Source organism: Rattus norvegicus, chromosome 6 (assembly GCF_021556685.1).
Source record: "Rattus norvegicus strain SHRSP/BbbUtx chromosome 6, alternate assembly SHRSP_T2T, whole genome shotgun sequence".
NCBI classification, from domain to species: Eukaryota; Metazoa; Chordata; class Mammalia; order Rodentia; family Muridae; genus Rattus; species Rattus norvegicus.
Genome location: NC_141539.1, coordinates 49,241,278 through 49,264,398, shown reverse-complemented (window position 1 = coordinate 49,264,398; position 23,121 = coordinate 49,241,278). Strand labels below are relative to the sequence as shown.

At 47.2% G+C, this 23,121-nt stretch overlaps 1 protein-coding gene across 2 annotated transcripts in view; it reads left to right on the top strand.

Annotated features, from left to right (window-relative positions):
- The window catches only part of Rnf144a (ring finger protein 144A), a 119,703-nt gene that overhangs the window by 14,685 nt on the left and 81,897 nt on the right, over positions 1–23,121 (top strand). For both annotated transcript variants that reach the window (XM_087554264.1, NM_001082410.1), the window contains exon 2: positions 11,050–11,232. In XM_087554264.1, coding sequence (XP_087410390.1) covers positions 11,158–11,232 — 75 coding nt within the window. In that variant the 5' untranslated portion in view covers positions 11,050–11,157. The remainder of the gene's footprint in view (positions 1–11,049; positions 11,233–23,121) is intronic.

Below are 23,121 nucleotides of genomic sequence, written 5' to 3'. Positions count from 1 at the left end.
CTGGTATTTTTGTGAGTTTGACACAAGTTAGCATCACCCGGGAAGAGAGAACATGGAGTGGTGTAATAGCCACCATCAGGTTGGCCCGTTGGCAGGTCTGGGGAATTTTCTTGATTAATGGTTAATGTGGGAAGATGCATTATACTGTGGGCAGCTTCCATTGCAGCTGACCTGGGCTTGTATAAGAAAGTAGGCCAATTCCAGAGACTGACCCACCAACCAAAGAGCAAGTATGGGCTGGACCTCGGCCTCCCTGCACATACATACGTAACAGATGTGCAGCTTGGTTTGGTGTTGCAAGTCTCCCAACAACTAGAACAGGGCTGTCCCTGACTCTGTTGCTTGCCTATGCATCCTGTTCCCCTAACTGGTCCACCTTGTCTGGCCTCAGGGGGAGAGGATGTGCCTAGACCTGCAGTGACTGGATGTGCCAGGGTGTTCTCAGAGAAGAAAGGGAAGGGGTTGGGAGGAGGGGCGTCTGAGACTAAGCTGTAAATTGAATAGATAAATTAATTAATAAAAACAACAATAAACCAAACCAGACAAGCAAAGAGAAAAGAAAAGAGACTGAGCAAACCACTGGGTTGTCAGTAAGTGTTGCTGCTCCATGGGCTCTGCTTCAGACCCTGCCCTGAGTTCCTGCCCTGACTGCCCTCACGACAGTGACTGGATGTGTGAACCAAATAAACCCTTTCCCCACCTAATTGATCACGGAGTATATGACATAACAGAAAGCACACTAGGATCACTCTCCAGCTGCATTTCTCAAGGTCGTAAGGGCCCCCTGCTCCCCTTGGCTCCAGAGGACCATGTACCGGAAGAGGAGAAGTTCAAGGATGGACATCTGCAAATGGAGGTGTGAGGTAGATTTATGACAAAGAGTGGGCACCAGGGGGTTGGGGATTTAGCTCAGTGGTAGAGCGCTTGCCTAGGAAGCACAAGGCCCTGGGTTCGATCCCCAGCTCCGAAAAAAAGAACCAAAAAAAAAAAAAAAAAGAGTGGGCACCAGTAGCTTAAGGTTGATGTCGCTTGGGCCCTTGGGATGCACACTTGCTACTGTCTCTGTGGGCAACATGGGCTTTCTTGTGTTTTCTGATGTGGTCAGCAGGACCGGGCAGCTGGGAGGTCTTTCTCACTCTTTCCTTCATCATCTTTCCTGCCCTTCTCCCAGCCTCAGCTATGCAGAGACTACTGTTTTACAAAAGGACTGGCATACCTGTCGATTTTGGGGTTTGGGGAGGAGGCAGAAGCTGGGGCCATCACCGGCTTGATCCCAAGTGATAACTATAATACATTCCATGGTGAAATATATTATTTTAGATTGAGATGTTAAACAAATTGTAAACTATACCTTATTTTGTATGCATGTGTGTATGCCTTTGTGTGTGAGAGGCTATTTGAGTCTCTCTCTGTGTGTGTGTCTGTGTGTCTGTCTGTCTGTCTCCCTGTGTGTGTCTGCGTTCACAGGTCACAGGACAAATTGCATGAGTCAGTTCTTTTGCCTGTGTGATTTCAGGGGATTGAACCTAGGTCATCAGGCTTGGTGCAGTTGCCCTGATTCACCCTGCCAGCTCCCCACCGAAAAGCCTTTAAATGTAAATGATGGCTCATCCCAACACATACATTATAATTTCACACAGGACAAGCATTTCAGCGGATGAGCCAGAGGTCTAAGATAGGCATTTTGCAGTGGTGGTTTAGAGAGAAATGAGTAACAGACCAGGAAGGAACCCTCCTGTTATTAAACTAAACAACAGCGCAAACATCAGCACTGTTTCAGGAGGGCTGCTGGTCAGCTCCTGTGGAGGTCAGGCCCCTGCAGATCTGCTTGTAATGGTGAACCTGAGAAGGGTGGGCAGAGGCCTGCAGAGTCAGCATGCCTGGCACCTCCCAGTGTGGCAGCTGTGGTCAGGGATTGTGCAAGATGAGGCAAGATGAAGTCAGAGGAGAGGGGTCTTGCCCAAACTCTCAGCCACAGTGGGACTTAAGTGGAGGCCCTTGACTTCCGTAATTGTTCCCAGTTTATTCATCTACATGGTGAGAATGATACGTCCATTACTTTATTCATGGGGCTTCTTTGAGGACTGGAGCCATCATGCCTCTGAAAATGTAAAGATAGACATTAAAGTGAACCCAAGAATACCTCCTGGTGGGAAAGGGTGAGACCTTCTCGTCCCCAGCAATGGAGAGAGCTGGAGTGTGGAGTTGTAGCTCAGTGCTAGAGTGCTTGACAAGAGTCTCCAGGCCCTGTGGCCCATGGCCTGGCACTGTATAAAATGAACAAACAAATATTAGAAATTAGAAATTGCTAATAATTTAACACCGCAGCGGGTGGTGTTAAACCTACTAATGGCTGCTTCTCCTCTGTAGTTGAATCAGATTTGCCTTATGAGTTTTGGCACACCGTTGTTGAGTGCATACATGTTTTTATGTCTTGCAGTAGAACTTGCCTCTTTATATTCTGCATCTTTATATTCTGTAGTTCTTCTCCTGTTGAACGCTTGCCATTCAGTTTTCTTTAGATTAGCTTGAGCGTGGTGCATGTTTCTCCATCCCTTAACTTTTAGCCTGCTTCCTCAGCTTTTCAGCGGGTTTCCTCTAAATGATGCAATGGACGGTTGTAGTTTTCTTTTGAGCTCATCCTCCTTTCCACTTAATATAATACTTTTATTAATTTGAAGATTTCATAAATATATGCAATGTATTCTGAATATATTAATTCCCCCTTCTCTCTTCTTAATTTCTCCTGGGTTCACTCACACCCTTCCTTCCCTTCTAACTTTGTGCCCTCTTTTAAAATTTAATTTCATTATGCACAGAACGATTTGTGCTGCCCATATACTCCTGTGTGTGGAGTCATCTGGAGGAACATGATGGAACTATCAGGGGTCATAGGGGTCATACCGTTTAAGAAAATGAACCCCCCATCCCTTGGAAGCCATCGTTGTCACCTCCTCAGCTAGGTGTAAGGGACTCATGATCCATCCCTCTCGTTCTCCATGGTGGAGAGTTGCCTGGCATGATCTTCTGGTGGAGCCGCAACTGATGTGAGTTCCTGAGTGCAGTGGCCCTATTATGTTCAGAAGACTCTGCTCCATTCCCAGCCTGGGTCTTACAGACTTTCTAAATCTCTGTTCATTCCCCTGAGCCTGCCGGGTGGGGATAAAGATCTGTGATGGAGAACCACATAGACACTCACTCACTCTGAGAGGTCGTGATTTCTGGTTCACCGCCACCCGCTGCACGAAGTAACTTCCCGGATGAGGCCTGATACCCACATCTCTTAACCGATCTTTTTAGACAAATCACGTGTAAAAATGATTTTTTTGATATGGTTGCCTAGCAGCTCTAATACCTATGGGCAGCTATTTTCAATTCATTGCGTCTTTTTCTCCTTCTGACTTTCCTACTTGCATATTTATAGGATTACCAGGCTATGATTAGCCAATCGATCAGACCTTACAAAACCAAACATTTTCAGTAGCTGTCTTATGATGTAAGCTCTACACTTCTAAACCTAACGCCCCTTCAGCAAGCACTACGCCACTAGACTGTATACTAAATCACCCTTGCCATAGGGCATCCCTTCTTGCTAGCTCCAGCCCCTGTGGAAGATCATAGCTGTGACTCTGATTTCACTTTCTACACAGGGTTTGTCATGTGGTTTCGTCTCAGAACCTCATCTCCCCAGTACTGCCCTACAGAATGCAGATGGGAGTAGTGAGCCTACAGGCTTCCGTAGAATGAAGCTGACGTCTTCAGCCTCTGCCCTAATGTGTGCCATTCCTGTCCCCACCAGTGTCCAGTCACAGTGTCCTGCAGTTCCTGGCTGTGAAGGTGGAGAGGACTCAAATCACACAAGGCTCAGAGAGCTACCTCCAGAGGCCGAGCCATTTTAAAAACAGGGTTTTGAGAATTGACCTTCTAAGCAGTAAGAGACCCTTAGAGATGCCCCTGTTCTTCTGGCTGTCAGCCTAACATTGTCATGTCAGAATAGCTCTGGGCACTTTTACATGGTGAGATGTCTGAAAGGCTTTATTGACCCACCCATTCCTCTTGGCTCTGTTAAGTGGGCAGTAATTGTCTGCATAGTCTTTGTGTGGATAGTTTCATCTTCTGTTGTCTGTGGGGTTGGCTACAACTGATTAAGAGCCATTAGACAAGCCGATAGCCTGGGAGAAATAAGATCCGTGGCCTTGGTGGGACTTTCCCAAGAACCATATCAGTTCAGTTGCACTTTTTTAAACAAGATCTACAAAAGGAGTCAAACTTAAAAGGTTAGATTCTGTTTGTAGGAACGTCCCAAAGACACAAGACCATTGGTGCATGGCAGAAACGACAAATTGCCCGTGTGAGAGCTCTGCGGGAGTTCATTTTAGACTAAAGACCATTTATTCATGTGTCCATTTATTGGATGTGCATGTATGTGTGTGCATTGAGGAGGGGGCTCCTTTACCGTGAGGGTCTTGGCCTCAAACTTGTTTTATCAGGCTTTTTGGCCGACACCTTTTACCAGCTGAGCCCTCTCACTGACCCTGATGGTGGCATAGCACTATGACCCTGTGAAATCACTAACCACACTAACTCGTAAACTCTAAATCACCTTATCTTACCTTATGTGTATAACATGAATATAATAACATTACAAATGCCCAAGCTAGACAGTACAGGACCATACAGCACACAGCACTTCTCCCTCCTGCCCAGACCTTCAGTCTTGGGATACAGAACCACCCACCCCGTCATAGGAATCCTCTCCTTGTTAGAGTTCCCATCTCTCCCAGCACACATATGTTTTGGATAAAAAACATAATTCATCTTGCTCTTTGGAGAAATTCTTCCTTACTCAGCAAATACAAACCCACCTCATTCTTCTTTAAGATTTGTCGCCAAGGGAACTGCTTTCTGAGTTTTTTTTTTTTTTTTTTAAAGTCACAATGTGTCTGATTGTCGCACGGCTCTAAATAAATTAGTTTTTCTAGTGTAACATCCCGACCGCAACAAGATTCTTATTTTGCGCCTGCTCCTGCATCCAGTGGGGTAAATCAATTGGTTCTTTGTGAGCAGCTTGAAGCTTAAGAATCGGTTTCGTTTTTATGAGTGATTTCTTTGAATTGGCAAGGATGGCAGAATAGCCAGAGAGAGACCTTTCATCTCAGCAAGAGAATTTAAAAAAAAAAATTAATTGATATCCAATGAGCCAATGAGTGTGCTTCATGCTTGCCTTGAAAAATGCTTCAGTTGCTTAATTTACCCCGGAGAAGGAACATGTTAAATAGGTTCCTTCAAGACAACAGGAAAAGGGATTGCTGAGGAGCCCTGGGTGGCTTCTCAGTGGACAAGACTCTCTGTATAGTATGCAGATAAACAGAGAGGTGCTTTATTGACGCCAGACAAGACCCCCATTCATACTGGACTCTAGGAGCTCACACATGTGGAGGCCTCTGCTCGCAGCCACTGTGAGAACCTCCCTGCCTACCAATGCTCTGGGTTTGGAAATCCAAACTTTCAGAGCCAACAGCAGCTAGAAGACAGTCCTGGGACTGGGGAATGGGAAGATCTGGGAAGAAGCAGCCAGGTCCCTTTGGGTCCCTTTTTTGTTGTGTGCCTGTGCAAGGAGACATGGGTCTTTCTTCTCACATTTACTTTGTAGTGACAGCCACAAGCAGGTGAGCAGAGGCTAAATGTCAGTATACCGTGTGTGTGTGTGTGTGTGTGTGTGTGTGTGTGTGTGTGTGTGTGTGTGTGTAGATGGGGGTGAGCAGTAAAAAGAAGAGAAAGAAAGCCCTGTTTGTGGAGCCAGGAGTACAGGGAATGAGGCCTTTCCTGTGGAGTTTTAAATCATAGTTTGTGGTATGTTATACATGGTGGTTGTGACCCTTTTCGAGAGGGGGGAAAAATAAGTAGTGGCTGATGTTTACTGTGCCAAAGATTGTTAGCCTCTGAAAATCTAAGGCTGTGCAGAGTTCTCAAGAAGAGCAAAGGGAAGAATACATTTTCTTTGGGATTAAGTTGTCCCCATTTTTTTCTCTGGCGTCCCCAGGAAGAACTGTGTCTTCAGTCCCGCTCAGGAACGGGAGGCTGTTTTACAAATGTCTTGCACATTGCCCCTTATTCCCAGTTGTGTCTTAGGTGGTTCTCCATTCCAGCACGTGAAGGGCCATTGCTTTGTCTCTCAGGAGGATGATGTCCTGCTACAGATTTAGCCTGCTCTCCTAGTCATATCCCCCAGCGTTTACTCCATGAATGGCTCCCAAAAGCTGATACTTAGTGGGCCACTATTGTTCCCCCTGAGTGAGGGCTCCGGGAGTTGCCCTATCCCCTGACTTTCTAAAGGACACGGAGTATAGCTTTGGCCACACCGATCACTACTGGTGCCCTGTGCTTTGTGTCTCTGTGAGTTGGTGTTAGAGAGTGAAGTGCATCCTCAGATTTCTACTGCCCTTTCCTCTGGTGCCCATGCACAGGTGAGCTCTTGGCTGTCTCCTGACGATACACATCACAGACACACACAGTTCTTCTGTCTGCCCCAGAGCAGCCTAGGGACCCCATGTTTGCCACCTGCCTCCATCCCCACAGGTGTTTTGCTACTCTCAGCTCGGATGCTTTACTCCTCAAAGTGAAAACCTGGAAGCATCTTTGGCCTTTTCTCCTCTCTTTCCTCTCCCTCCAACTCCTTTCTCCTCTTCCTCCTCAGTTCCTTCTAACTCCCTTTTGAAAGGGTCCTTCTTCCTTTCCTTCCCTCCCCTCCCCTCTACCTTCCCTCCCCTCCTTTTCCCCCTTTAGTTCCCCCTTCTCTCCCTCCCCTCTCCTCTTTCCTATCTCCCTTTCTCACCCCTACTCAATCCTTTCTCTTCCTTTCTCTTCCTACCCACACCCACTTCCCCCTGACCTCCTCTCCCCCTTTTTTCTCTATTCCATTGCTCCAGAAACTCACCTTGGAACACATCTGCCTCCTCTCAGCTCAGCTGCTGGGACTTGCCTGAGGCTCCCACACCCACCTGACTGAGCTGGTTTCTTCTCAGCCTTCTCTGTGCCCTGCTTCCATTTCAGTAAGTCCGTTACCACCCCTCAGAGACCTTGAGAGACATCTCTAAGTGACAGCACCCTCCCCAGGCAAGGCTTTACTTTAATGTATCACTTAAGACTCACAAGTGTGCATACACGTGGGTGTGCTTGTATCTGTGGGCAGATAGGTACACATATACTGAGACTACAGAGGTCTAACAGGCTGTCCTACAGTCTCACAGGGCAGCAGATTATCACCTACAAAGTTTATACTTGTGCAGTTTACTTGGGCAAAAGGTAATAGAATTGCGAAGGAAAACCTCATGGTGTTTGCAGTACGTGTGCTTTTGCGTTGCGCTGCTATGGCTACCCCGTGGCACACACAGCTTTGGCGCTATGAGTTGGATGTGCTGGGAAAGGGGCCAAGTGACGGTCCCAATTCTGTATTCTCCTCACAAACCCAGTTAATTTAGTAGTTCCCTTTATTTAATAAGTCGTGATCACATATGGCCCCCTCTATATAAAGATGTGCGTACACCTGATGAAGGGAATCAGTGTGATCATCCCTTCGTATTTTCTGCATAGGCTTGGCTTTTGGGGTGATTGACTTTCTGTGACGGCATCCGTGTTCATATGAAGGCTCCTTCATATGACACTTCAATGAGGCACTATTGGGATTGCCTGCTGGGAAATGAGACATCTTACTTAGTACTTCATTGTATTTTTATTTTCCTTGGGACAAACAAGTGAATTTTGTTAATTACTAGAAGGGTCATGGGTAGACACGGGGTTCTATGTTGTGCAAGATTTTTAAGAGCAGGGACTCTCTACCCTTATGTCAGCAAAAGTCCAAGTACAGGTGAGGAGTGGAAGATGAAATTAGCATAAGCCTTGTGAGTATCTGCAGAACGGGCATGGAAACACGGCAGGTCTCATTGGGATACATGTGGAGAGGGCGGGGCATCCACAGGTTCTGCTGCCTCACCACTGGCTCATGCTGCAGGGCGGGTGGTGCGGCATTCCCTGGAGTCACAGTCCTTGCCTGGGGACGTTATGGGAAAATATGCATGACACAGAGCCAAAGGAGAAGCACCTGCACTTAAAAAAAAATCAAAATTCATCATTCTTCATGTGTGCTAAATCAGCAAGCGAATGAGAAATAAAACACCTTTACCACCGCTAACAGTGTCAACTGGCAACTTCTCTTTAAAAATGCAAATGAAGGGCTGGAGAGATGGCGAGGTAGTTAGTGAGCACTGCTCCAGTGGAGGGCCGGAGTTTTGTTCTCAGCACCAGCATCGGACGGCTCACAACTGCCTGTCACTCTAGCTATGGGGAGTCCAACAGCTTACTGTTAGGTTTGTAGGCACCTGCAAGCACACATGCATACACACAGACAGGCATATACATGCCTGTCCGTAAATAATAAAGCACACAGTATGATTCATCACTGTAGAAGGCATCCCGCATATGGATTTATGCCTTTAATTAGCACACGTTAATTACACATAGTAACGGGTTCGTTGTGACACTTCCACATGTGTGTATAATGTATTATGATCATATTCGCCCTGTTTTCCTCTCTTGTCTTCTCACCCTCACCAGACCCCTTCTTTCTGATCTCCCTTCTACGTCTGTGTGCCCATCTTCCAGAGCAAATGCAAACAGGCTTTTGTGACCATGAGCTTTGGGAATGAGGGAGTCAGTGGGCTTTGCAGCCTGAAAGGTTGAAGGGCAGGAACACTGAGCTCCTAGCTTGGAGCCCAGGCAGAGTTTTGCAGCTGGCCGGCCTTTGCAAAGCTCCTCTTGATGCAGCTCAAAGGGGCTCCTATCCCCCGTGTGCTGTCCGAACAGAGTGTTGCTTTCTTGCTGGCGATTGCGTTGCTGTTCCTCAGCTCTTCTCATGTGGGAACACCAGCAGAAAGGTGGATCTCCAGAAGGAATGTGCTGCCTTTAGTCTGAAGAGTCAGAGGTTATTACCAAGTGAAGGCAGAAAATAGACAGGAAGCCTAATGGTGGCACTTTCTGAAATAACCATAGTGAAGCTGTTCAAGGCCAGCTTTCGAGCAGGTGAGAGGCTTAGGAGGAGGGGTTAGGGCTCCGCTGGGGAAATGGAATGAGAGCTGAAGGCCTCAGTCTTGAGCAGTCTGCTCATGAGTGTTGCAAGAAGAATGAGCATTTGCCTGCGGTGTGGGCAAAGCCTGATGTCCTAGTGTAAGGGAAGAGAGAGGGATATACCAAAGAGACACGAGTCTGCCTACCAGGATGCCTGTCATATGGCTGCCCACTCACTGAAGGGGCCCGGAAGCTTTCTACAGGTAGGAGCAGGAAATGGTCACTGGTAGTCTATGCTCCATGACTAGGAATTCATCAGAAACAAAACAAAACAAAACAAAACAAAACAAAACAAAACAAGAGTTCAGACAAGAGTGTTGCGGTCCTGGTGAGCACAGCCACACATGAAGAAATGCAAAGATTTAGAAATTCTAACGCAGTCTTACCTTATACTTTTGCTTCTTCCAGGAGCTTGTGCTTCTCTTCCCTTCCTCACCCCTTCCCTCCCTCTCCCCCTCCCGTCCTTCCTCCTCCCTTCCTTCCTTTTTCCTCCTTTAAACTAATAGTTTCCCAGATCTGTCATTCACATAGTATGAAAGTCACCATCTTCGAGTCCCCATGCAAGGGTTTTGAGCATGTTTACAGATGGTCTTGTGACTGTCATCATTTCCTGATTCCAGGATGTTTTCCGTAACCCATGTCTGTGTAATGAGTCTCAGCAAACCAGGCATTATCTTTTTCTCCTCATAGATTTGCCTGTCGGGACATTTTGCCTCAGTTGTTTCATTAATGATGAACGTCTGTGCTCGTCATTCTTTTGCCTAGCATAGTGTGTTAAAGAAAGAGCTTCCAGCCGGGGAAATGGCTCAGTGGGTAAAATGCTTGCTGCAGACCCAAGTTCAATCCCACAGGACACATGTGAAAACCTAGGCATGACTCCGGCAACCCCAGTGCTGGAAAACAGAGACTGAGGGATCCCCAGATTTCCTGGACCGTAGCTTAGGGCAAATGGTGAATTTCTTGTTAAGTGAGAGACCCTGTGTTAAAAAAAAAAATAAGGCATGATAGTGATTTAAGAAGAACTTCCAAGGATCATCCTCTGGTCTTTATACTTATCTGCACAAGTGATCATACCTCTACACACACACACACACACACACACACACACACACAGAGTCATCTGTGTCATAGTGTGAATCAGTACTGCAGTTCCTTCCAGGACCAAAACAGTTGCACAGTCACGCAGCACACCAGCTAATGGACGTCTTTGTTGTTTTCACATGTAGCCTAGTGTGGATCATGCCACCGGGTTCGTGTGTGTCACAGGACCTAGTGAGTAGCTGCCTTTCACTCCCCATCCTTTTGTTTCATTATCGCAGGCATTTCCTGGGTCATAGGCTAGCCTTAACTTTAATCAAGAGCTGCAAAGTCTTTCCCAAGCAGACTTCGCTGCCTTGCACCCCCACCCGCCCTGTAGATCTCTGCATCCCATTTAGAACATTTGTTGTAATTACTAATGGAGAATATGTGCTCACCCTCATTCTGTTTCCCAGGGCTCTTATTTCTCCTAATTCCATTTTGCTCATTATGCATTCCTGAGTTGTGGGTTTCGGTGTTGCATTTCTTGATGGGAAGAGAGTTTCCATTGAGTGCCTATAGAGACCACCATATCCCTGTAGGAATCCCACTGGGACAGACAGAGCTGGGTGGTCCAGGCCTGGAGGACGGTCCTTGATGATGGATTGATCTGTTAATTTCTCGGTGGAATTTGCTTGTTACCTACTGAACCATCATTACTTCACTGGCAAACTGTACTGCTACTCTGACGCTTAATGTGACAGGTTTTCAGACAGCTGTTTACCCAGCATTACCTTGGGCTTGGAGATAGGAAGGTCAGGGTCAACACCTTGGTCCTTGTTAGCATCCTGACCATGTTGTCTTCCTGTTATTCTTAGGTTGACCTCTCTCTGATCTCTTGCTTCCTAGGTACTTTGTGCTCTGCCGAGTCTGGAATACCCAGGGCTACTTTCTCAGAGTCATATGGACTCTTAGTACAGAGACCTCTTTCTTCAACCTATGGAAAGAAGCACCTGAATGCTCATAAACACAGCAGGAACCCAAGACCTGGCTGGAAGACACCACCTCTCCTCATCTCTGCCCCTCCCACAGGTAACTTTGGCCTCTAGAGATGAAGGCTTAGAAAACTTCCTTTCTTTCTTTCTCATTACTAAAGTCTCAGGCCAGGGACAGGGACAGTTGGACTGCCTGAATAGAATTTTCTACCCATCCTAAACCATGGCATGTAGATAAATTCCTCGTGGGGCTCTCCTGGATGAATTTTAAGGGGTGTTGTAGATGCAGCCTGTTAAATTTACGCTTTGTAACAGGCCTCTCCTCGGTTGATTATTTTCCCTGTGTGAGGCTGATGCCGCCGCTCTCACGCTGGACCTTAGTGACAGGTTCACGAGGCCGTTGTCACTTATGTGGCTCATCTGGGGGTCTCCTGTGTTCGTTCATGCTCTGGCAACATAAGGAGTGAGTTCTCTCGTGTGTGCCTGGTGCTCTTGTCACTCAGAATGAGCCATCAACACAGCGGCAGGACTGGCTCCTGCTGTCTCTCAGGAGGAGGTATGAGGACGGGGTAGGGGCAGCCATGGGAAGATACCATGTGCAACTGATGGTGTGAGGAAGTAAATTATGATACATGACAAGACACAGATGTCGTGAGAATATAATGTAGGGAAAGCTTTCTAAGTACATACATAGCGGTTTTTACAGGTGGCCAGGGAGAGCTTTAAAACAGGTGGGATTTGAACTCAGACTCCAAGGAGCTACAAGCATTAGCCACTTTGCACCTGGGAAAAACCCATTATCGAGAGAACCTGAGGTCACTGAAGCCTGGAAGCAGTGCATCCTGGGAGCTTGCAGGAGCTCCGTGGAAGACAGGGTGTCATGAAGGGAGCCTAGGAAAGCTAGAGTCAGGATGCTTAATGTGACACTGAAGGAATGTCACAGAACTGGACAGAGGGAAAGGACTGGCTGGAAAGGTTTAGACTGAGGAAGGGGCTCCAAAGTTCCTTTGTAGAGTCTGTGATGACAGAACACCCCATTGGGGTGCCACACTGGCACTATCCCCAAAGCCTGTGATAGGAGGTTGATACGCACTGAGATGGATGGAACAGCATTCTAACCAGTGGCTGCTGCTTGAAGGAATAAGATATTTGGGGGCGGGATTTAAAAGCTGTGCTGTGGGACCTTCTTGTATCATGAAGAGCACGTGTGAATGTTGGCCAGTAAAGGAGACCTAGAGGAGACATCCAGGAAGGAAGAGGCTGGGCACTTGAAGGCATTTTCAGAGGGCGTTTCCAAGGAGCCGTGTCCAGGTCCTCGTGGGCTGGGTGAGGCGAGGAGCAATGGATGCTGGGATCTGAGCCATCTGGGTCACTGGTGGTGTTAGTGGGGTGGTTTGGTCTGGTGGCTGTGATGGTGCTGGCAAGAGGGATGGAGACAACTGGGAACTGCTGTGAGCAGCTTTACTGCAGGAAGAGCATCATTTGTGGTGCAAAGGTCAGAAGAGTTATTTATTTTTAGTTGGAAACAAGTTTCCGTGGTCCTCGTGCCAGCGTGAGCGGCCGAGTCTAATGACATCATGCACATCCAGCTCAGAGGCTGCTGCAGCCACTCTTGTCTCTGGCATAGGAGGTACCAGGGCTTACCATGGGAAGGCTTTGGGTGGGTGTGTGGTATGGTACGTGACACGCAGCTGTGCTTCTCTATGATCTAAGGGAATAATAGTTCACCCGCTCTGATGGTCAATGTTGACTGTCAACTTGGCGGGATCTAGAGTCACCTATGAAGGGACTTTTAGGTTGGATTAGTTGAGACAGGCAAGCTTACCCTAAATGATAGGTGGCATCATTCCATAGGCTGAGGTCTTAAACTGAACAAAAAGGAGAAAGCTGACTGGACACCAGCGTTCATTCCTCTCTGCTTCCAGTCTGCCGATGCAGTCTGACCAGCTGCCTCATGCTCCTGCTGCAGTGAGCTGGACTAAACCTACACGGCCCAGCTGGGGGAGTTGCAGGCTCACGCTACAGGTCACGAATTAAGTCTCTGCTTGGTTAGACAGAGAGGGACAAAATGAGAGACACCAGGGCTGCTGGCATGCGGAAGAGACGAGGTGTCTGGTCACAGTGGGTACTGAGCCCCTGCAGTGAGACCAGAAGAACTGAGGCTTGTGGTGGGGGCTGAGGGGAGGTCCATACCCTGAGAATTAGGGACTTAGAGAAGGTCAGTGTGGCATCGGTGCCTCCCTGAGTGATGAGGGAACTGGGAATCTTGGGGTGTTTGTAGAAATAAAAATCTCTATGGTACCTTCTCAGAGCCCCAGAAATGCAGGCATTCTTTTGCCTTGCATTTTCTTCATTTGTTTTCTAAAATGGTCTGCTTGGGGCATCTTCCTGTGCCCATGCTCCGTGTACCTCTGTTATCAGCTCATTCTTTTGAAGACGTTGGACTGATAACTGACGTGTCACCGATGCCTTTCTTTATCCAGTGCCATGGCCAGGTGTATGGTGGCACCAAACGTGACTTTCCCTGTGATATTCCTGTTACCCCTCTCTTCCTTGGAATATAATGTTTTAAGTTTTTATCTTCGAAATAACATGGCAGGATCATCGCAGCCCTGTCTGCGAGGCCCTTACGGGTCCAGAAGCAGACTCTCCCAGCTGTGAGGATAACCGTTAGGGAGCAGACCAAAAGCCTTTCCAAGGCTGAGTGGATTTTGCATTCTGTCCAGCATCCTCCCACACTGACCTCCTAGGACATTTGCTTAGGAATCTGTCACGGATTCCAAAAAGTATGAAATGGCTTCATACTAAAAAGATAAAAAATAAGATCAGGCTGCAGAGGCCAAAATACCAGAAAATGATATTCTGGCCCAAGCAAAGATGGTTCGTAAATGTTTAGGGTTGGATAACAGGGTACAGATGACTCCAGATACCCTCAGTATGCACATCTGGAGTGGAAATAACGGGAGATGTGTAGATTTCTGCCTTTTGTTCTAATCACTTCCCCCGTCCTCCAATTTGAAAACTAGCCTTCCTTTTAAAATGGGATGGGGAAAATCTGAGAAAGATTGGCTGGCCCTTGACCATCTGTTGGCCTTGGGAGAAGCTGGAGTTCAGAGAACCACATTGGGTTACCCTAGCTCCCTGCTGCTATGCAGTAGGCTTCATAGGGCCAAGCTAGCTAAGGACCTCAGCTAGGAAGGCAGGTCTCAGTGCCCTGCTTCTGTGGGCTCAGGGGCACTGACCTTGGAGAAATGATATCATCACTTTATTTTTTGAGGTACGGTCTCTCATTACTTAGAAGCTTCATTTCCAGCTAGTATGGCTGGCTAGCAAGTTCTGTCTGTTTCTACTCCCTAACTCTGGAGTTACAGATATACTGTGCCCAGCATTCCACGGGCATTGTGGAGTTAAATTTAGCAGGTGTTCACACCAAGTGCTCTTGCGCAGTGAGTCAACTCCCCAGCCATCTTGTGTTTCTTTACGTAACACAACTGTGGGGAGTTTGTGAGACCTTTCTGCGGATAGACCTAGGAGAGCGATGGTACATTTGGACAGGTTCATTGGAAGCTGTGAGCTTTTATCCCAGGAGCAACCCGGAGAGCAGGAGAAGGCCCAGAAGGAGAAGCTGGGGCCTGTGCTGAACAAAGATTAATGTGTCCTTCCTCTGATTTAAAAAGACAGTTGTTTGCCTTATTCCTCCAAGGCCAACAACGGAGTTTCGTAGACAACACTTTCACATTTACAGAAGTACTGTGCAGCCGTCTGTCTCCCATATTCACAGCATAAGTAACTCCCCACTCTAGTTCCATTGACTATTGGTGCATTAAATATGAATGAGAACGCCATTAGGATCTTGGCCTCGTCCTATGCTTTAGAGTGGATAGCATGATCCAGTCATCACAACCTCGTTTCAATCCTGACCTTATTGGTTACAGTAATTATTGTGTGTACTGTGCCTTAACCTGTATTTCTCAGTGTTTTAGACCCTATGTCTCCTGCATACATAGTATACACATAGAATATATAACAAAAAACGATACATTTGTGTTCAAAACCTAGGTGGTGCTGCCTCTGATAGAACCCCGATATGATTGACAGGTTTGAACATAATCTATTCCCATTTCTGTCATTCCAGCAATGATCAAAACAGCCAATGGGTCCTCACCAGCATAGTTAAAGAATTCTTGTAATAAAATTACAATCATAGGCTCATTCCTTCCCGCCCCCAACTATGTTCTATGTACATGAACCTAAAACAGTACGTGTTTAAGAGACCAGTCATGGATACAATTGGGTTATTTATGTAATTCTCATGTAGCCTTTTGATGTGGTCTAGCTTTCTTCCTGTTGCTATGACGAAACACTCTGACCAAAAGCAACTTAAGAAAGGAAAGGAGTTATTTCAGCTTGCAGGTCACCGTGCATCACTGAGAGAAGTCAGGGCAGGAGCTTAAGCGGGAACTTGAAGGAGAAACGAGGCTACTCCTGGCTTTTTGTGTAGAGTCTGGTATCTGAACACCGTCTCCCCAGCCTGTGGTCTTCTACTTCAGACCTATTGTTCCTCGTAGCTGTAGTTACAACCCAGCCACTCTCCTGTCACAGACGTCTAGGTTATCGTCAGTCTTGGCTATCGCGAGCGCTGCTACTACTAATGTCTTTCTTGCCCACAAGTGAGTTTTTTCTCTCGATCAAATATCTACAAAGGGCACTTGTGCTGAAGGGGGATGCACTAATAATCAGATACAAGAGACCGCCGCCGTGGCGATTTCCTGAAGTATGCCGAGCTCTGCTCTCTTGCCAGCAGAGAACCAGTCTCCTGTCAAACTGTGCTTTCAAAGCATCCTGTCACTGAGCGCGGTGGGGCTTGTTAATCTTACCCAGTCAGTGGTGAACAAAGTGACTCTGATAGGGCAGCCCACACCTCACACTTCATTCTCCTCGGTGGCAGTGTTAATGGCTATTGTGTACGGCTGCTCACCTTTATCCTTTAAGCGGTGTTTTCCCTCACTGGCTTGAAAAGCCAGCCCTCGTACATGCTGAAGAGGATTGTTCATTCTATGGGCTAAAAATAGCGCCTCCCAGTCTGTGCCATCGATTTTCATTTTTCTGCAGACAGTCTTTTGGGTGGCCACACATCCTTGACTGCAGCACACAGAATCTTATCAGTTTGGCCTCACGGCTAAAGCTGTGTATCGGATGTGCTCTATATATTCCAAGGGTTTAAGCTGATCCTTTAGGTTCCCTCTGGATAGTCTTGTAAATTACTGGGCACTACTTTAAGTGCGGGGTATATCGTAAACTGACACGATTTTTATCCATATGAGACAAACAGCACCCAGGGATATATTGATCAACGCCCCCTTTTCTCCACCAACCTCGATGACATGCACACCCTATTACATGTTGTATGTTCATGTTCTAGGTCCCTTCTGTCATTTTATCTGCTTATTCCCATGTCACTACCTACAGCTTGTGGAATTACTACAGCTCCTGAAGGAAGTTCCACAGGTGGACCGCCCAAAGTTGTAATTTCCTCTTGGCTGTGTGCTTGAGCCTCTGAAGGTCTATAAAATGGTAGAGCTGATTGATAAATCATTATAGCAGCAGAGGCAAAAATAAAGTGTCCTGATCTGGATGGCTTTGATTGTCAACCGACACAGCCAGAATCATCTGAGAGGGAAGCCTTGATTGAGGAATTGCCTAGATGAGTTTGGCCTTGGGCAGGTAGGTCTGTGGGAGCTGTAGTATTGATTGGTAGCTGATGTAGGTGGGCCCTGTCCACTGTGGGTGGTACCATTCCTAGGTAGGTGACCTAGGCTGCATAAGAAACCCCTAGAGTGAGCCCTAGAGTGATCTAGCACGTAAGGCCAGCAAGCAGTGCTCCTCCCTACGCCCTGCCTGGGTATATTCCTGCCTTGACTTTCCTCGGTGGTGGACTGTGACCTAGAAGTATAAGATGAATCAAGTCCTTTTCTAAACTCCTAAGTTGCTTTGGTCATGGCGTTTTATCTAAGCAACAGAAAGGAAACTATAACACAGCCTTAACAATTACACTGATTAAAAAAAAAAATCCAACAAATGCCATTGATGAATCGACTGGGATGCATTAAAGCTGCAGGTTAAGAAGACAGTACTGCCATTTTGTCCCCACTGCACCCTTTAATGGGGACATTGGGTGTCTCTCATATTCCTTCTGAACAGCTTTGTTTTCTCTAATCTTGTGCCTTCTCTATTTTTGAGCCTTGCCCATCTGTGCTGGCTAGTTCTGTCAGCTTGACACAAGCTAGAGCCACTTGAGAAGAGAGATCCTCAACTGAGAAAGTGTCCTCAACAAGCTGGCCTGTGGTGTCTTTTGATGATGTTTGATGATGGAGGTGGGAGGACCCAGGTCACTGTGGGTGATGCCATCCCTGAGCAGTTGGTCCCGAGTGCTACAAGAACTGAACAAACCAGGAAGCAGCACTCCTCCATGACTTCTGCATCAGCTCCTGCCTCCAGGTTCCCACCTTAAGTTCCTGCTCCGACTTCCCTAGGTGATAGTGTGTGACCTGGGGAAAAAAAAACTGGAATAACCCCTCTCTTCCCCATGTTGCTTTGGATCATAGTGTAAAAACCGTGACTAAGGAGTTGAAGGGGTTTGCAACCCCATAGGAAGAACAACAATATCAACCAACCAGACCCCACCCAGAGCTCTCAGGGACTAAACCACCAACCAAACAGGACATATGGAGCAACCCATAGCATATGTAGCAGAGGATGGCCTTGTCGGACATCAAAGGGAGGGGAGGCCCTTGGTCCTGGGAAGGCTCAATGGCCCAGTGTAGGAGAATGCCAGGGTGTTGAGGTGGGAGAGGTGGGTGGGTGGGGGAGTACCCTCATAGTAGCAGTGGGGAGGGAGGATGGGATAGGAGGTTTCCAGAGGGGAAAAATGGAAAGGGGATATAACATTTGAAATGTAAATAAAGAAAATATCCAAAAATAAAAAACCCTGACTAAGACTCCCTCTCCTGTAGGGTTTGTTCCCAGCTGCTTTACTTTGGGAACGGCAGCCTGTGAGTGTCAGCCGACATACTCATCGACTCTCTTCACTGGTCCCACATGTAGTCTTGTCTGAAGGTTCTCTTACATGTAAAAGTCAGCTGTGAATAATGAGAAAGAGCACACTCTTCTTCCCTTTTCTGTTTGTTTATAGGTCCAGGAGGAATGAGAACCAGAGAAGGTGTTCTTTCCCTGTGCCTGGTTTTAATCGGGACTGGCTGTTATCACCTTCTCTCTGTGTTCAGTGTATTTGGCGAAGGAAATCCTGCCTTCCTTCTTACTTTGTTTTTCAGAGCTCTGTCTTCTGTTTTTATGGAGGATGCATGATGAGGTTTCCCTCCATCTGTTGGGATCGGATCCATTTCCCACCATGTTTTTTTTTTTCTTTCCTTGTGTTATGTGACACGTTGCTTATTGCAATGTCAAATTCCCTTGCTGTCCTTGGAGAAACATGTTTAAATACATGTCTCACACACATCTGGATTCTATTTGCTCATATTTTGTTTTAAATTTTTCTTCCTTTACTCATGAGAAAGTTTGGCCTGTGCTTTTTCCTTTCCCTTAACTGCTTTTATCTGATTTAAGAGAAAAGTGACTTTCTTAACTCTCGGTTCATCACTTCTCCCCCAGCCATTTCCTCAGAAGACTCTTTTGACATAATGTCAATTAACCTGCTCTTGACACTTTAGAAGTGTTCGGTTATAAATGAAGCTTAGTGATCTATCGTGGGAAGACACTGTGGTGAGTAGCGTGTGGGTGCTGGGAGCTCAACTCTGGTCTTCTTCAAGGTCAATGAGCCCTCTTGACCTCTGAGCTAGCCACCTTTTGGATCCTTAGGGCTATATTTGAAGTCCCACTTTGTGCCAGGGCATTTTGTCTTCATAGCATCAGAGGGAAGTGGGCAGCTCAGCTTTGTCTTTGTGGCTCCTGAGCGCTCAAAAATCCCTGTGGCTCAAAGCAGATATCACTGTGCAGAACACTGAGGGTGGGATCCATTCTCTGCTAGGAGGTGTCTCACAACCATTGTGAAGAGGTGTGACTAACAGCCAAGGTGGAAGAGGTATTTTTGATCCATTTGAGCTAGGTGAACAGTTCAGTTCTCACTCCTGTAAAGGAGCTTAAGCCCATGTCACAACATATAGAAGGAATGTTGCTACAGTATTAAGATTAGTAATTATCTAGCCATAGAGATGGGTTAGTCCATAATAGGCTGCTATGTAGGTCTGAATTTGGTGCCTCCAGAATCTATGTTAAGCAAAAGCCTGGAGTGCCTTGCAATTCCAACATTGGAGAGACAGACGTGGGAGAATCTGTGGGCCTTACTGGAGAACCAGTCTAGCAGAATTGCAAGCTCTGGCTTCAGTGAGGGACTCTGCCTCAAACAGCAAGGTGCAGATTGGTGAAGGCACCTGCCTCCTCGCATGTGCACATGTACTTTACATTTTAGTGCCCCCCGGGACCTGAAATTGGGGCACACATCATGGCTTCACTGCCGGGTGCATTTACAAGGTGTCTGTGGTACAGAGCTGGGTCCCTTTTCTTCTGCATGCCTTACTGTGAGTTAATGTGTGTCTAAAAGTAGAACCACAGAAAGTTCAGCATAGAGTAAATGGTAGAGATCGTTCCGTGCAGGGGTTCCCAGATGTTATTTTGGGAATGGCAGTGTAGCAATCCTTTCCCACAGGTCGTCTTAAAGAAATCTATTCCTTAAAACTAAGTTACAACAACATTCTGCCTAGGCCCAGATTGGAAAAAAAACAAACCTCCCGTGGCCTGTGTTCACCATGGTCTTCTAGCCCGAGCTTCCAGGATAAAGTCAGAATATCCACAGACCCCGCAGGGACTTTTTTACTCTTCACCCCATGTCAGAAGTACAGGAACTCGATACCAGAAGCTTCAGAGCTGGCCAGTGGCTAGAACAGCAGATCTCCAAAGCCCCCTCCAGACCACCTAATGTGCCACAACCAGGCACAGTAGCAGCTCCTTCATGCAAGGCAATTAGGAAATGGTTGGTACATTTCACTTTTATCTCCTACCCACCACACACACACACACACACACACACACACACACACACACACACACACACAAATATCTATTTTTGAAAATGTGTGTGTTGTTTGTATGCCTGATGGGTGTTGGGACTGGAGTTACAGATGGTTATGAGCCACCCCTTGGGTGCTAAGTACCCTAGTCCTGGAAGAGCAGCCAGTGCTGTTAACTCCTTACTGCTTCCTTTAAGTCAGCCTCCTGTCAGGACACATCTTGCTCGAGTGGCCCACACTTATTTCAGCCTGGCCAATCCCTACATTCCAAGCTGTGCTGGCCTCTGGTGTGTCCTAGACTTGGGAAGCCTGCCTGGTGTCCAGTAATGGGCACCAGGACAAAAATCCCTGCTGTCTGGGTTGTCTATTTGCTGGTCGATGCTGGGCTTCTCCCTGTTTGTCACAGAGGAGTTGGTTCTTCCCAAGCAGACAGACCACATGCTATTTCTGGGCTGTAAATTTCCAAAGCTGTTTCCCCGTCCACCTCTTCAACCACATGCTGGAAAGAGACGTGTGTTTCCAGCTATAATCGGTACACTTAAATACTGGTTAAATTCAGAGGGAATGAAAAAATCCGTACATCTTCTGACCCTGAACGAAGCTATAAAAATCTGACATGCCCAAAGGTCCTCTGGGGCCTTTCAAAATAAGACGATCCTTTTTAACCTTTTGAGAGGTTATTGGGGGTTTCAGAATAGCACAGACCACATTTAAGGGGTTGTCTGATTCATAGGGGACAGTGTCTGACCACTGAGGAGTCCTGGATGCTCACTGGCAAATTCTTTTCTTGTGCCTACTTTGACAGAGATGAGGTGCTCTGAAAAAAGATCACTCTATTTGCTGGTAAACTGCTCAGGATACCCCCGGCTTTGGGGACCTTGATACCCAGTGCTGGTTCTGTACTTAAAAGAGGTGTGTCACTAGGGAGAAGCCAGAAGCATCCAGTGGAAGGCCATGTAACTCTCTGTTTTTTCGGTCTCATTATTTGATTGTTATATTTTAGACTAGAAGTCATAGTATATATCCCATGGCAGCCTGTGAGACGCAGCCTAGTCACAGGCGACGAAACCGAGGTACCCTGGGCAATAAATGTTCCCTAGGGAGTATGATTTGCAGTTGAGTCTTAAGTCCAAGAGTCTCTTAGACCCAGATTCCCCGTTTCATAGGGTCCTTGGATCTGTTTGATGCTATGCCTGTTAACAGTGGTGTTCACCCAGCCGCTTGGCTTCCCACTGAGAATAAGCATCCGTGCTTCTGAAGATGTGCAGGCATGTGTAGAGGGTTCCCCAGTGCGTGATCTGAAAGCCTTGCAGAAAATTCATACAAAATGGGAAGAGCACAACGTGCTTTCCAGTCACCGCTCACCTCAGCAAGATTCTCAGCATCTCTGAGCCACACAGCTTCCTCCTCCTTTCTTTTCACAGTGTAAAAAGATGTAAGAGATGGCTTAGTGGTTAGATAAGAGCACTTCATGCTCTTGCGGATAACCTGGCTTCAGGGCACCCATATGGTGGATCATAACAACTGTTAGCCCTGGATCCTGGAGATCAAATGACCTCCTCTGGCCTTTGTGGGCACTAGGCACAAGGTGTACATAGAATACTCATATACATATGTTCCTTTTCTAATAACTTGTTGTTACTGGTGGTGGTGGTGGTGGTGGTGGTGGTGGTGGTGGTGGTGGTGTGTGTGTGTGTGTGTGCTGTGTTAGGGATATCATTGTAGAGTTGGTTATTTTTTCACACCTTGACACTCGTACCGTAGATCAGACTCAGCGGCAAGAGCTTTTACTCCTGAGGCCCCTTGCTGTCCCCATAGGTTTAGTCTCAAATGTCAAACATCTAGAGATACCTGTGGTTGAAGACTCTCATCAGTGGTACCTAGGGCTGTGTGGACTAAGTTGGGTTGAAGCAACACCTAAGGAAGCTACTCTTCTCTAGCCCACCAACACATTCCAGGTATCCTCCAGAGACTTGGTGCTGCTCTTCAGTTCTTTGGACTCTACTGTGTCTTACATAGACCTTCTCTTTGCCCAGGGGTCTCTGGAAAGTGAGGGAGTGGCTTTTTGAAACAATATCATGAACAAGACACTTACCTGTCACGTGGCCCCTTTAATGTCCCATTGGCATTGGTGGAGTTTGGACCAAAGAGCCATGGCACAGGGTGTCTTTCACCCTGATTCTGTTTCTAAGCAGCTTTGTGCTTAGTTAATTCAGAGCCACCTCTGAATAGTGTGTCTGGGTTTCAGTGGCACAGCAATCTCATGGAGCGTTTGGACTTAGTGATGTTACAGGTCTCATTGTCCCCTGATATCTGGGAGAATACCTGCAGACACACCCCGAGGACCACCTCTTTGCAGATGCTGTTATTTAAGTTAAAGAAATGTCTTCACTCCCTCCCACCCCCTTTCCAATCTTAGAGCCGTGGATTGTCTTGTAGGTTCTGCAGGCCACCACGCACTCCCCTCCCACCACCCAGTCCCAATCTGTCTGTTTTCGCCAGCTCCATGTCAGATTCTCAGCTTCTCTTCGGGGGTTACAGCCGAGGCCTCTAAACTTGGATGTATCCAGACTGGGGTGTGGGGGTGGGGGTCAGGATGGGGCTCCAGGGACACACATGGATCGCTGGAGGGCTTCTGTCACCATTGCTCTGGAGGTGACAGACCGGAGCATACGCTCCTTTCCCCAGCCACAACATCATCAGCACACATGGTCTCGCCCTCGGTGGCGGGACTTGATCTCTACTCTGCTTGGCCTGAGCAGCCTTCTCTCAACACCACTGGGCTGGGCTGTTGTCCCTTGGCAAACTCTGGAGGACTGCTGAAAACAAAATGTGGGGCAGGGTGCCACAACAAACCAGGACAAGCCTTTCTCACAGTCTCACCCTGCTTTTCGGTACTCCCT